This window comes from Boleophthalmus pectinirostris, unplaced genomic scaffold (assembly GCF_026225935.1).
Source record: "Boleophthalmus pectinirostris isolate CB_2022bp ecotype Guang Dong unplaced genomic scaffold, ASM2622593v1 HiC_scaffold_22, whole genome shotgun sequence".
NCBI lineage: Eukaryota > Metazoa > Chordata > Actinopteri > Gobiiformes > Gobiidae > Boleophthalmus > Boleophthalmus pectinirostris.
This window is the reverse complement of record NW_026571190.1, coordinates 21,432,859-21,447,587: the sequence shown is the minus strand read 5'-3', so window position 1 is coordinate 21,447,587 and position 14,729 is coordinate 21,432,859. Positions and strand designations below refer to the sequence as shown.

The window sequence follows — 14,729 nt, the reverse complement described above, 5'->3', positions numbered from 1 at the left end:
GCGGAGATACACGACACCACTGTCACAAACATGGGCAGGTTACGCTCTGCAAAACAGATTACAGGCTTATTTGTTTTTTTTCTTGTACAAATGTGGACATATTCTCCAAATATGGACATCATCACTCACTGCCCACAATGATGCTGGGGTGTGAGGCCAAATCAGGACCTGAAAGACACAACATTATAATTAGTAGGGGTGCAACAATATTCAACATAATATTGAATTGAATATTGAATTGTTCGATACTGGTCTCACGATTCGATACATGTGTTGATATGCACGTGTCCCTCCGTGCATGCTGTGTTATCATTTATTTTGGTCCAAAAGGAAAACAGTTATCACAGCTCCATAGGGAGTTACAGCTGAAATATTCTTACAGGGGAGGATTTTATCTTTCAGTCACTTTTATATTTTAAGTTGATAGATCCAGGAATGACAAAGATATTAACTTTTAAATACTTTAGAATTGCTGACGCAACTCGTGATAAATGCAATCTTTTTCTTAGACTCTGTCTCATAAGTTATAAGTTTTCCTCAGAAAACAGTCTGTTGAGACACATGTAATATAACATACTGTAGTTTGAGTGTCCAGAAAGAGGATGTGTGAGCTCTGCGTGTTACAGGCTGTAGCAGGGCAGTGTGGCAGGAGCTACTGTCTGCCTCTGCTGGGGGGGGCAGAGCAGCACCAACAGAGGCGTGTGCAGTGAAAGGACTCAGGAGGAAAATAAACCATCAAATCATCATCAAAGAAGGAAAAGTCTGATAGTGTAGCTCCCCTACCAGTCTATACATGTACGGTACGTATCCAATCATGGGAAAACCATATCATTGCATCCCTAATAATTAGTGCTTCATTTTAGCTACTTTTGCCTATAGGCCAACTCACTGCACACTAGGTAGACTATACTCAAGAATGTAAAAGCAACTCAGCAAAAGCAAAAAAACTCATTAACGCATATTTATCTAAAAGTCTATTATGTAGGTCTGAGAGGCCTATTCTTTTACATTGGCACATTTGTATTTCCTGATCTGTAAATAGAACACCTGTCCTACACAAATTACAACTCAATTATGATGTCATGAGAAAACACTAAGAATCAATATCACCTGTTTATATATAAAAAAGTAAATAAAAGTAATAATAATAATAATAATAATAATAATTTTATTCTTCATCTCAATTTGCCAACTGAAAATTTAGTCAAACAATCAGTGGAATACCCACAATACCATCATAGACTGGCAAAACATTGATTTACTTACTGTGATGTGTCAGAGTTTTTACAGTTCTTCCAGATGCTGTAAGGAAGAAGAACTGAAACCTTAAATGACATTTATTCAGGACTGTTTCCATCAAAAGAGAAAGCAAAGTTACGAGAATCTCATAGTATAACTGGCACTCACTAGTTTCTTTAACGTTGAGTTGAAACACTGTAATTAAGTCAAGGTTGTTTGTCATTTTGGCAACACACCAGTAAGTGCCACTGTCCTCGGGTTCCAGGCTCTCCATATGCACCACAAACTGATTAGCAGTGATGTTATCATAGAGGGCGAATCGTCCATTTGTCCTCCAGCGCTCAGGTGGGGTTATGCCAGTCAGGTAGGACCTGCACACCGGCTTGGCCTGGCAAAAGAACTTGGAGTTGTTCTGAGCCACAGCAGAATATCTACAGGTGAAGTCCACATTGTCACCTTCCTTCAAGACCACAAGTGTGGGTTTGGCGCTTATTATAAATTCAACTGTGGAAGAAAAAAAATCTATAAAATTCATGTCCAGTCAATGGTCTTTCTTAGATGGGGAACCACATAATTGATGTTAATTACTGACTAATTCAGCAAAGGTAACCTAATGGGAAAGAGCCATCAACAAGCAGGCCAACCAGGCAATTGCCTTGGGCCCAAAAACACAAGAAAGGGTCCCATAAGATAAATGTTCCTAAGTTTCGAGTAAGTGTCTCCTTTTAAATATAAATGTTCAAAACATAAATGACCAATATTTCATGTAATCAACAGCTGCATTAGGGGAAGGCCCCCAGACCTCGTCCTGTTTAGGGTCCCCACAGTGTCTAGAAATGTCTGCACTAACTACAGCCTTCTGTTGGTGCATGTACTAGTTAACTGTAGAAAAAAATTGTATAGAAATAGTGAGAGAACAGAAAAAAGACTGTCATGGTTATAAAACTGTAATAGTGAGCATGCAGATTTACCTTGTTTTTGGAGTATTAGCATTAAAATAGCCATTCTAATAGGTTCCATCGCTCCTTTTGTGACTTGAACAGACGGACTACCTGAGAGTGCACTTTTGGCAGGTGTTATATGTGGCAAATCTCTTCCTCTTTCACAAACAAACAGCAAGGACTTGAAAGTTCAAGTCACTGACATTTATGTAGGCTATTTCTCACGAACGCCATATAAATACAGACAGATATCATTTTTATTTTATTAATTGGATATCAACAGTTAATGAACATTTGTTACAATACAGATCATTATCTTCTGTAAGCAGTGCGTATACTGCACTAATATACTGTAAGAAGTCACATGCAGATGGGTACATTCACTTCTACTCACTTTATCTTGGGCAGTGCAGACATAGATTTTCTTTCACTCAGTAAGAAAATGAAATGTTCAATTAATATATAAATGTATATTCCATATTTTTGAAGTTGATGAATTTTTTTTTTTTTAAGTTTTTAAGTTAATGTACTTAAAATATTTACTTTCAATTAACATAAAATACTATAAAAATACTGATAGTTAATAAATGTATTCAATGTCAATATGCAAGCCATACATAAAAGGAAATTAATATGTGTAACAGTTCTTTTTTTTTTTTTTTTTTTTTGCAGAAGTAGGAAGTTTTATTTTGAGTGTTTTGGGTTCATATGGTCATATATATATATATATATATATATATATATATATATATATATATATATATATATATATATATATATATATATATATATATATATATATATATATATACACATATATATTAACAAATATCATGTTTCTGGAGAAATCAACCCAAACCAAAGTGATGACTGTTTAGATGTAGCACATGTTTCTGTATTAGCTCCACATATTTGAACAGAGTCTTTTTCTGGTAGAGCTGGTAATGGCTGGACATACGATGGAAAATGATCATGGCGAGATATTGTTGTGTTTCTCATTGGTTTGGAGGGGTTTATGTTTTCATAGATGGGCTGGTTTGCTGGCTCATGTTTAGTGTTGCCTGCATCAGTCCTGTTGTCATTGTGAACCTGTTGGACATTGAAAGTTTACATATTAAACTGTGAGATTTGATGTTTTTACTTTCATTTCCTTTTTGTTAAGCAATGTCATATCTTACAATGGAAAGATCAGATGATATATTTCCAAACATGGGATTCTTGTGAGCTTTAAGGCATGTTATAATGTTGTTACCTTCTCAAAAACATACCCAGAGTTGTGTTTTGTTTAATTCACACATGTTTGAGTAATCCTGGATTGTCAGGCTGAACATCTCTGAAGCTCAGAATGCTCTGTTCCACCTTGTGATGTCATGTAGTGGTAGTCTTCAAATTAACAGCTACAACAGAGATTGGCAGTTCCATGGCTGAAATTATCCAATTGAGTCTGATGAAATTGTATGTATTACCACAGGACATCACAAGGTGGAGTGTTTTCAGTTTGAGAGAAGAACTCAGCCTAAATATACAGTGTTGGTGTGTTAAAAATGTGTGAATGAATCAAAATACAAATGGCATTATATCAGATCAGAAAACAGCATATATATGACCCCTTTAAGCATCAGTGATATTATTTTTGGATAATCTATTTTGTTACTGGAATATGTTTTATATCAGTTTTTTGTCCTTTTAGTCCTTTAGAAAAGAAATTTAAAGTTTATGTTAATGTGGTACAGACCGACCTGGTTCAAATCAGAGCTGATAGGGTGCATAAAAACAGAGCACACTTTCACTTGAGGTCTTAACTTCCTGAAGCACAACGCCCCAATTATGGTAACTGTAAGCACGGCAACTGCTCCCATGATCAAGTACAGTACGAAACCTGTAAGACAATTGACAAAGGCTGCATTCACCAAATGAAAACTGAAACTAACTAACCCAGAACTAAACCTTCACATTAGTACAGTACTTCACAGTAACCTTCACCTTCAGTAGTATTTGTTCCTTATTTGAGGTTACAATAAAATCAAATTTAAAACTGGTGTATAATTTTGTACCCTCTTTAAATTAAGGCAACATACGTGAGAGTTTCTCTTTTTCTTGTTGAAGAGTTCTTGTTGTGGTTGTCTCTTCCGTTTTGTGGCCTATCAACGATAAAACAAAATTACTATTTTAAACTGTCGTATCGTTGGTATTTTTATATTAGGTTTCTGATTGCCTTGTGAATAGTTCATACTGCAGTTTGCCTGAAATGTCTCTTCTGTTGAGTTAATGATGAATCCAAAAGTGCTTGCAACTTCAGTTATTGCAGTAGTTTCAATACTTGTGGTAGCGTTATATGACATACCTATAAAACAACAAAACAAATACAGGTAACACACAACACTGAAACTATTATTTATATAAAGTATTTTTCAGTATATAAAGTATGCCACAAACCATTCTGTGTAAATCTTTTTACATGACCTCACTCTTGTTAATGGTAACTTTACTAATTAAATATCGTGAGTATTTTTAAAGCAGTATTTGGATTTGGATATGAAATATGTAACTTGCACTTACCTTCAGTAACCTGCAGATACACTGGAGTAAATGTATCCACAAAGCGGTCCACACCGCACCAGTACTTCCCACTGTCAGACCTCCTCAGATTGGACAGGGTCACTGTGAAGGACCCGTCTCCATGGTCCAACAGGGTGATCCTGTCAGATACTATGGATCTTCTTGGTGTTACCTTGGCTAGTACATGTTTTTCAGACGTACATGGATCTATGCAAAAGTACTTCAGGTTGTCCTGGGCAAACTTATGGAAACTCCGAAATGAGACTGTACCACCTTCTGATCCTTTGGCGCTTATGCTTGTTCCATTCACTGCTAAATTATATATTAAAAAAAACATAGTTTGTACGCTTTGAACAAAGAAAAATGTGCCTATGCAAATATTAAAACCTTGAGTGACAAAAGTCATTAATTAGTTTTAAGTGATCAAATACATCTACTGTACTTGCTAATTGACACATATGCATGTCATTGAAAACATTTAATTTAATGAATCCAACCAGACTTACCCAAAAGAAAACAATATGCTGCAGCAATAATTGAAAATATCTTCATTTTGTCAGCAACATCACAGATATGATCTAACAATATGAATGCATGCAAAGAATTCAGCCTGCTCTGTGCTTGCTCTCTTCCTGTACTTGAAACAAAGGTTATTTTGATGTGTGATGTGTCAGGCCTGGGTGTTCCCCAAAGCATTAACCTGTGATACAACTTTATGTTCAGTAAATTTCTCATGAAAAATATTTAAATATTGGTCTGTATATGTGTAAGGTCCAAACATTTGTGAAGCCATAGTTGACACTTTGCACATTTTATTCCACCTTTAAAAATGTCTCAAAGTGAAAGAATCCTCAGAGAGCGATCCAAGTTAAAAACTCTTTACTGAGTATTCACATAATTGAGGACATACAATACATAGAAAAAGGGGAACTTTAACAGATAGGTGACAAGAGTCACAGTCAAAAAACTGTTTGGCCCCACTCCACTCCCATGGTGCACCTGCACTCACTTCAAATAAGGAGTCATAGACCACAAAATAATACAAAAAATAATCATTACTTAAGTAAACTTATGATTAACATTACATTAGCAATAATTAACTGAAAGAAAAATGTAAATAGATCAATCATTATTTTTAAACAAATAATCATGTTAACCATAAAGAATTACCAAAAATCATGCATTTTAAGTAAATATTAAATCAAACAAAAGAATAATTATCTCAGTAATGAAAAAATAATGAAACCAGGTTTAGGCTTTTATATAGATAGATAGATAGATAGATAGATAGATAGAGATATATTAATATTAATGGCGCCCATGTTCATTTATAGCTATAATTTTTTTCAATAAATTTGATCATTTGATTCAAACATGTATCTGAACAGAGGCACACATCATTTTGAAGAGTTCATCAGTTCACATAGTTCTTACACAGTTTATTAAATTACAGAGATAAAATTTTGTTTTGGAAAACCAAAATATTGTTTAGGATTTAGTGTGACTTGTTTTGCAAATGCCAAATTTCTATAGAGAACTGTGCCAAAGCGATTGAAAAAAACGATGTTTAATTATAATATTGAAGAAGAAACATTTTAATGGATTCAAGCAAGAGGTGGAGGCCCTTCTCTAAAGCAAGGAGAAGCAAACATGCTCACAGTAAAGACGAATGCTTTTTAATTGTTTTTCATTAAAAAAACAAAACTAAAACTACCTACCTTTATATTTAATGTTACACTAAACTAAGTTGTCTGGTTTTGGTTGGTATTTCTGACGTCACCACGCGTTAAGTAAGACGGTAAAAACACAAACTTACGATGTAACGATGAGTTTCACACGGGTATATAAAAACAATGAAGAATTTGGGCGTCCTCTTGTGGACAAAACATGTATATTCTCAATAAAGCAAGCTACAGTACTTGCATAACATTCTTCAAGTTTCTTCCTACGTATCCTTACAGTTAGGCCTAATACTTCACAATAAACAGATTTTGCAGTTACATTTATTTATTTATTTTTTGTTAAAGTGGGCAACAAGGAACAAGTACACAATTTTTAAATATCAGCTTCAGTTAATATTTCGACTCATCCCACTGGTAGAAAGAACTACAAATATAGTATTAAATATTAATGAATTATGGATGGACAACTGCAGTACTTTGAAGATATCCAAAACACAAAAGTTACATCAATATAAAATAACCCAATGGCACCGTGTTTCTCAAACGCTGGTTCAGTCCAGAGATTGCGGGTCCAGGGCCTGGTAGACCGAGGCATACTGAGCGGCGTCTGGAGCCTCAAGGTCTGGGTCAGTCTGAAGGGCCACTGCAGTCTGCGCCAATGGGACATCTATGTGTTCATCCCTATGCCCCACCTGTGCACAGACATAATCAGAGAGCTTTGACATTTTACAATGATGAATCACTTGACTCCTTACTGATCTACAGCTGTAACATGTATTATGGCAAATGTGGGTCATCAAGGTATGTATTTAATTACGTGATTATACATTAAATTATAACTGCAAAATAAATAATGTATTTATAAAGTATAATCATAATTCTGAAAAATAACATATTATTTTTCTGGAAGATTTTTAGATTGTTTTGAAGCTGGTTAGAATAGAACATTCAAATAGGGCCACTATCAAACCAAAAACACAATTTAAAACTTTTCTTTTTTTTCTTCTTCTTCTTACAAATAGAGATTTCTGTGGTGAAAGGAAAATGTCAGTCTACCCCAGGGCAGCTGTGGATACAGTCGCTTACCACAGTGTGGAGTGTATGAATGATTACTTTTAAATTAACTGCAACGTAACAAAAACAGACTTGTGGAAATATTACTTGCCTACACAAAGGATTTATACTATGCTCCAACTCATTAATCTCCTTCTACTACTTCTGCTTTTTCTGCTACTACAAAGCATAATTTTAGAGATAATAAATAACTGTTGATGATTTTGTTCTAAACTACAAAGTACAGATAACTCACCCCTGGCTTGTTACCTCCAGTACTCACAGTCTGCTCTTCTGAAAGAAACAAGCCAACAGCATAAATCACTTTCTGTTGTGTGTGATTGTGTATATGTCACATTACCTCCAGAACTGCGCCAATGTCTGTAGAATATCAGCGGAATGATAGCACAGACGAGCAGCGCCAGACTCACAGATACAATGATGACGACTGTGGTGTCTAACAAGGCACAACAAGGTCCCAGAAATGTACATGTACAATTTATTTTGTACTAAACCAAAATGATTGATTTAAAGAGACATTACATTTTCTGGAACCTATAAATATCACACATATAAATTATTATTTTACATTTTGATCCAACAAAAAAGAGATGGACCACTGACTTCCTGTTCAAAACTGCAGAACTAAGAGGTCCCACCCCCACCTCTTCATAGTGGACCATTTTTAACCCTAGGCTAGATAGCACGACTCTAAATTTTTATAGCATTTTTAACAGAAGTAAATCCAGAGAGGGCTGAAATAGGGGATAGGTGAAAATGGGACAATATAGTATTACTCAAACATGCAAAGAAGCAATCAAAATACAACTTTGAGGGAAAACCACTATAATAAGTTGGCTTTTAATATGTCTCCTTTAATCTACAATAAACTATTTCATTCAGGAATAGTAAAAGCTCACACAATTACCTGTCAGGCTGGAGGTTGGCTTTTTGTCTGACCCTCCTGATGTGGAAACAGGGGGCACAGTACTGGATGAGAGGTAGTCCCAGGACAGTGTTGCAGTCTGTACAGTGATATCATTTGGGACTGACACAAAAGGAGCAGGGGTGCCTTTGAAAGTAACATGAGAGGTTGTTATAACTATTACAGTGATATATTGACGAATTATAAGTAGTTTTGATTGTTGGTTATAGGTTGTATTAACTTAATGGTGAATTGTGTAAGTTGCTTGTCCCCATGGAAATTGTATTGCTTTGCTTTAAATGTTGCACAGTAGGGTATCAAATAAATCTGTATTGCATTAATAGTGTGTTGTTACTGCTTAAAAAATAATTTGAAATTCATGCATTTTTACTGTCAGTGGGTTTGCCTCTGCACAGATCTGACATGTAACTCAGCCAGGAGGCATCACTCACTTCTCTTCATGGAAAAAGATAAATATAATGGCATTCTGCAGAACATTCCAGGCAAAGCACTAACAGCAATTTTATTTTGTTGTAATAGTATTTAGAAGGCCCATATTACACTATCTTCTGATCAGTGTCATAATGTTTCCTTGTCAAAAACATACTCAGATTTTATTTTATTTTTTTTCACACATTTAACACAAAAACCCTGCATATTTAGGCTGAGTTCTTCTCTTAAAAAGAAAACACTCTGTTCCCCCTTGTCCCGATGTGGTAGTACAGGAAGTGCTCCACCGTGTTTTTAACTTCCATACACCTTCACCGGAATCATTTGGATAATTTCAGGTCTGGAATTGCCTGTAATCTCTACTGAACAAAAGGTGAAATGTAGCTGTAACTGTTCACTTAAAAACTATCAAGTCATGACAACACAAGGTGGAACGGAGCATTTTGAGGTTTGGAGATGCAGACAGACTAATAATAAAGGGTTACTGAAATGTGTGTGGAACAAAACACAATTCCAGGTATATTTTTGATGAGGTAACAACATTCTAACATGGCTTAAGGCTCACCAGAGTCAATTTAGCGTAACATAGAACCTTTAAAACTGATTTGAGGCAACTTTTTTTTTTCACTGTACAATTCTAAACTCATTGACTGTTAAGGGCATTATTTTAAGTGAATTATTATAAAAACACTTACCCTCTAAAACTGTGACTAGCACCTCCTGATAGAGCACAGAGTCATTTAGCTGCAGTTCACAGAAGTATCTCCCAGCATCTGTCCTGTTCAGCCTCCTTATGGTCACACTGAATAGAGCAGTGCTGTTCTCCATTTTGTATCTTCCTCTCTGTATGATGCCAGACTCATTTTTTTTGACAAGGAGGTTTTCATTGGAGCATGGTCCCTTGCAGAAAATCATGGTGTATTGACTGTTGCTGCCATTGGAGGTCCAGTGACTAAAGCAGTGGATGGAAAGCTCGTCTCCAGTATGGCCACTGACCTGTTGTACATGAGTGGCCTCCAAAACTAAATGAATAAGAGTATGCTGTAAGATCATTGTTAATGTGTGGTACATTTCTTTTTCTTTTTTGTCAGCCTCACACAAAAACTGCACTAATAATAACATCAATCAACAATCATATGTGATGCATGCAAATCAGGACATTATCTTAAGAAATATTCAAAAAAGTTTGATATGATTATTTGTAGGCTATTTGTCCTGAACTTGAATTTCCACATACAATTGACAATAAGTCTAGAATGTTGTGATGGCTTCTAATAAAACTGAAAAATAGAAAATACATAAAACAGAAGTACATTATGCATTGACTATACTCTTATAATAGTAATAGTATATATCATAGTTGTATTTATAATTCCCAATCAAAATTATAATTATTTATTCTAATATTTTAATATGCCCAATTATATAATGACTTTTATCTGTGATCTTGCTTGTCTGATCAGTAAGCTCAATATTCTGCACATTCCATTGTCTGTTTGTCCAAAAACTAGCCAAAATGCACTGACAATATGAAATACAAAATACACAAGTCTGGACACACAGAGTCCATTTTTTATTTTTAACTTTCTGATAGTTACATTTAAACTTTTAAATAGTAATAGCTGCTCTGATGAGACACTTCTACTCTGTCAAAGTATTCTCCACGTACAATCTTTAAACTGTTTAAAACTGTATAAAGTGCTCTAACATTTCAAATAACACTCACCTGAGATGAAGAAACTTGCAACAATCAGAAAAATCCTCATTTTCGTCAAATAAATGTGCAAAAGCAACAGACTGAACTCCAGCAGTGTGGGAAAAAGTTGTTGTCTGACTTGACTCTGTCATCTGATTTTGAGCCATAAAAAGTGAGTTTTCATGTTGTGGTTGTGGTAAAAGCTTGTATTGAAAAAAAAATTATCAGAAAATTGATCTAGTTGTGCTCAGGTTGAACTCTTTACAAGTAGAGATGCAGAGATCCAGCTCATGACTGAGCTGCAGCATACAGCCCCTCGGTGTCTTTAGCATACAGCACATTTATAGTCCAGCAGGCTGCAGGGCATCCAGCTCAGTCTGCTGACTTTGTCACGGGTATGTTTATAAAGCGACTGCAAAACCAGCCTCAAGTTACTACTTGAATAAATCAAGCCAGATTTCAAGGTCACTACTTCACTGTTGTTGTAAAAATCTATAAACTGCGCACCCACATTAATGAATGAAATAAATGTATGAAGATGTATGAAGTGAAAATATCTCATTGGTAAGCAAGTATATTTACGCCAGTGTGAAAAATTTGGCAAATAAATTTAAGTAAAAAAATAAATGACTATAAACAAACTAATGTGCTCTTAGGAAGACAAAATGAAAAGTGTCTTTAACATTATAACTTTTTAATACAAAACTCTTTAAACCAAAAATATAACACTCTCTTTTATGTATCCACTTTAACTTAAGTGTACAAGTGTCCATTTTGCTATAACCACATTCTGAAAAAAATATGATTTTATTCTTTATACAGAACAGTATTGGTCGTATATACATGAGCACTGAATGCCTGACAAAGTCTCTCATTGATTGAAGTGTGCCACAAACTGCTGGCAGCTTAGTGTAAACGGAGTCCCATCTGTCCCGTTTAAGAGCGGGGTAACACCTGTGCAATGGTGTCCCGGGCGCCCTGACTGAGCCTTTCAGGAAACTTCACCTCATACTCCACAATCAGGTCTCCTCGGCGCTCCGGCCGTTTGGGATAAGGCAGGCCCTCACCGTTAATGCGCCGCTTCATCCCAGGATGAACAATGTCAGTGTTTGATACTGGGATTGTTCTGCCATCAAGCGTGGGGGCACTGACTGTGCAACCGCAAAGAGCCTGAACACAAAAAAATTAAAAAATCAGACACATGCTTCTAATCACAGAGTGAAAAAAAACATATGTTTTGAAACTGCACTTACATCTCGGAGTGAGACTTTGGCTGTGTAGATAATGTCCGAGCCGTCCCGTTTGAACTGGCGGTGAGGCTTGTCCTTTAACACAAACACTATGTCTGCAGGAATGTTGGTCGGAGTCTCATCTCCTTCTTTGGGAAATGTGATTTTGGTGCCCTCTTTCCATCCTTTCTTGATCTGTACCTCCAGAATTTTGTCCTCCCTCCTCACTGTTCGGCCATCAGGATTTAGTCTTTTTCGTGTGATTTTCATTTTCTTTGTACAACCGGACAACACTTCCTCTAGAGTGACCTGTAGGTCATGTACCACAGCAGGGTCCTGATGTTTCTTCACAACACTAGTATGGCCACCCATACCGCCCATGCCACTGCTGAAGGAGCGAGGGAATCCCCCCATTCCCCCACCTCCCATGCCTCCCATCCCAAACCGGCCGAATGGGTCATCAGTGTCCATTTCCTCATCCATGCCACCATTGCGAGCACCAAAGAACTGTTCAAAGGGGTTACGTCCACCGAAGAACTCTGCAAAGATTGCATGAGGATCTCCCTGGAAAGTATAGCTGAAGGTGCCTGGGCCTCCACTGCCACCTGTGGGTCCACCGCCCTTTAGACCTAAAAGCACAAAATACAAAAATGTATATTTTATCAGCAACAAAAAAGGCTCACAGTTGTGTATGTCTATGCTCCAGGTTATTATTTTAACAATGAAGCCTAATAGGGCCGTGCTATAGTGTTTAAACTTTAGAGCAATAAACTGGATTTTTTGTGTTTTACATTCCACTGTCTAAAAGTCTGAAATCAATACTAATAGCCATATTTATGTTTTTAAGAAAAATTTCAAATTAAGTTTAAAAAAAAAAAAAAGTTTCCTTGACTAGTTCATGATTTCTGTAGCTATAACTACCCACTGCAAATCACACTCATAAAGTGCACTGCCCAGACAGCAGAATGTAACACCAATGTGCAAACTGTGCTACTTTCTCATTTTAAGGTTTAGGCTTTCAGTTTTGCCCATGTATCTATTGGCTGTTTTCAGCTTCTTGTATGTGACAATACTTTCACATGGGAATAATAGGAAAAACACTGAGCAAGGCTATATGTGTTAATAAAAAGCCCTATGTGAGTATCTGTTCTGATAGATGGAAGATGTCCAACCCTACATTTTGAATAATTGTTGTCATTTTGGGGGATCTGTAAACTTCAGTTTTTCAAAAAGTTACATTGTAATGAAATATCTGCAAGGTACATTCACAAATGTTGAACCTGCCCATTTCTATTAATGACTAGATCCATTAACTTCCTGTATTACAACAAAAATGCATTTTAAAAATATGAATTATAGCTGTCCCCATTTCTATTATGATGAATGTTGTAATGTGATCTGGAGCCATTGCCCAGAACCACCAGATGTTAATGAGGAGTCTATGTTTCTGTGGCAACGCATCAGCACCATGCTGAGACATTAGTCAAGTTCAGACACAGTTATTTACTGTTAGAACAGCTGAAACTAATTTTAAAAACTCACGTGCAGTCAAGTAATCTTTGAATATGTTCACAGACCAAAATGAATGAAATGACGCCATCGTTAAACCATCCCAAATGTGGGCACAGAGGGTCTAATCCCCCTTCGTGCTGTCAAAAGAGTCGCAGCTAGCTTGGTAAAAAACGTGTCCAGTTAACGTGCAGGTGAAGTGACGTTACTTTTTCAACATCTTTCGAGATCAGCATGTTTAGATGGCATCTGTGGTTTAGATAAGAATAAAAAATGTAGCTGGCAAAGTCCTGACTCTGATCCTGAATGAAGGGCAAACTAGGCGCCATTACACGAGCACCACAGAGCTACTGCATTTATCTTACTGTCAGATAACTTTGTTTTAACTTTTATAGTAATAGTCAGAGTAAGACGGTCCTTACCTTCTTCACCAAAACGGTCGTAGATGTCCTTTTTCTTAGGGTCGCTCAAAACATCATAAGCTTCGGCTATTTCTTTGAATTTTTCTTCTGCTCCTGGTGACTTGTTTTTGTCTGGGTGGTATTTAAGCGCTTGCTTGCGGTATGCTTTCTTTATCTCGTCTTCTGATGCCCCCTTCTTAATCCCCAAAATGTCGTAGTAGTCTTTACCCATAGTGACTTCGAACGCCTTTAAATCGTACTTAGTTGGTCTATGTCTGATGACAAACGTAGAGATGTTAATCTTGTGTCTAGTCTCTCTGTGTCGGCTACAGCGTGATCCTTTTCTTTATAAACAGTGTGGAAACTTCCAGACTGTTCTCAAATAAGCCAGAACAATCTGACAGCTCCACGCCCCGCGCTGCGTCAGGACGCACAGCTGACGCACAGCCTTCGAGGACCCTCGGGCTGTTTCAGTTTTGGACGCTTTCTCCAACATCTGATCTGACCTGAAATTAACAAATCAGGTCCTTCTCATGTGTATAGAATGAATAGGCATTTCATGTTTAGGAAATCATGTTCTCTAGAGCCCGTCCTGTAATGGAACATATATATATATATATATATATATATATATATATATATATATATATATATATATATATATATATATATATATATATATATATATATATATATATATATATATATTTAATCGCCTAAATAAATACATGAATATGCCACAACAATATATCAAAAATGTTCCACTATCATGAGATTTATTATTTTTTTCTTATATAAATGACACATCTACGTGCTACATGTGCAAAATATTCCCATGCCTTCTTTCTGTACTAGGGTGTGCACAGTGTTGCTGATAAACTTTTCTGTTGCTTGACCTTCAGTGCAAAGTGCACAGTTACAGCTTTGGCAGGTTGTCTTGACCCAACCCAAAGTTATGGTATTTGACCAATGCATTTTACACAAATGCACTATACATTCTTGGACTTTAAAAATCCTTCATCAAGTATAGGCATGTGCAGACAAA

At 36.2% G+C, this 14,729-nt stretch overlaps 3 protein-coding genes and 1 gene segment (V, D, J or C); all 4 read right to left on the bottom strand.

The window, feature by feature from the left end:
* Nucleotides 1-143: 143 nt before the first annotated feature.
* LOC129410445 (T cell receptor alpha variable 13-1-like) lies at nucleotides 144-2,812 on the bottom strand. The segment is given in 3 exon segments: nucleotides 144-1,302; nucleotides 1,408-1,743; nucleotides 2,211-2,812. Coding segments are annotated over 3 exon segments (429 nt in total).
* Nucleotides 2,813-3,001: 189 nt separating this feature from the next.
* On the bottom strand, nucleotides 3,002-5,628 carry LOC110166122 (CMRF35-like molecule 3). 2 transcript variants are annotated; one of them, XM_020931320.2, is made up of 6 exons: nucleotides 5,246-5,628; nucleotides 4,740-5,051; nucleotides 4,396-4,524; nucleotides 4,259-4,321; nucleotides 3,920-4,059; nucleotides 3,002-3,269 (listed from the first exon to the last, which is right to left on the bottom strand). In XM_020931320.2, the coding sequence occupies exons 1-6, from the start codon at nucleotides 5,472-5,474 to the stop codon at nucleotides 3,012-3,014; spliced, it is 1,131 nt and encodes a 376-aa protein (XP_020786979.2). In that variant the 5' UTR covers nucleotides 5,475-5,628; the 3' UTR covers nucleotides 3,002-3,011. The 2 variants fall into 2 exon arrangements, with proteins under 2 accessions (XP_020786979.2, XP_055014123.1); XM_055158148.1 differs by having other exon boundaries at nucleotides 4,414-4,524.
* LOC129410327 (uncharacterized) lies at nucleotides 5,602-11,080 on the bottom strand. Of its 4 annotated transcripts, XM_055158150.1 has the most exons (6): nucleotides 10,576-11,080; nucleotides 9,545-9,871; nucleotides 8,403-8,546; nucleotides 7,836-7,931; nucleotides 7,731-7,768; nucleotides 5,602-7,113 (listed from the first exon to the last, which is right to left on the bottom strand). In XM_055158150.1, exons 1-6 carry the CDS (start codon nucleotides 10,613-10,615, stop codon nucleotides 6,973-6,975), a joined length of 786 nt encoding a protein of 261 aa, XP_055014125.1. In that variant the 5' UTR covers nucleotides 10,616-11,080; the 3' UTR covers nucleotides 5,602-6,972. The 4 variants fall into 4 exon arrangements, with proteins under 4 accessions (XP_055014125.1, XP_055014124.1, XP_055014126.1 ...); XM_055158149.1 differs by having other exon boundaries at nucleotides 9,545-11,080; XM_055158151.1 differs by lacking the exon at nucleotides 7,836-7,931 and having other exon boundaries at nucleotides 9,545-11,080.
* Nucleotides 11,081-11,222: 142 nt separating this feature from the next.
* dnajb1b (DnaJ heat shock protein family (Hsp40) member B1b) lies at nucleotides 11,223-14,048 on the bottom strand. Its single transcript, XM_020931370.2, has 3 exons — nucleotides 13,706-14,048; nucleotides 11,799-12,403; nucleotides 11,223-11,715 (listed from the first exon to the last, which is right to left on the bottom strand). The coding sequence occupies exons 1-3, from the start codon at nucleotides 13,914-13,916 to the stop codon at nucleotides 11,482-11,484; spliced, it is 1,050 nt and encodes a 349-aa protein (XP_020787029.1). The 5' UTR covers nucleotides 13,917-14,048; the 3' UTR covers nucleotides 11,223-11,481.
* Nucleotides 14,049-14,729: the final 681 nt, after the last annotated feature.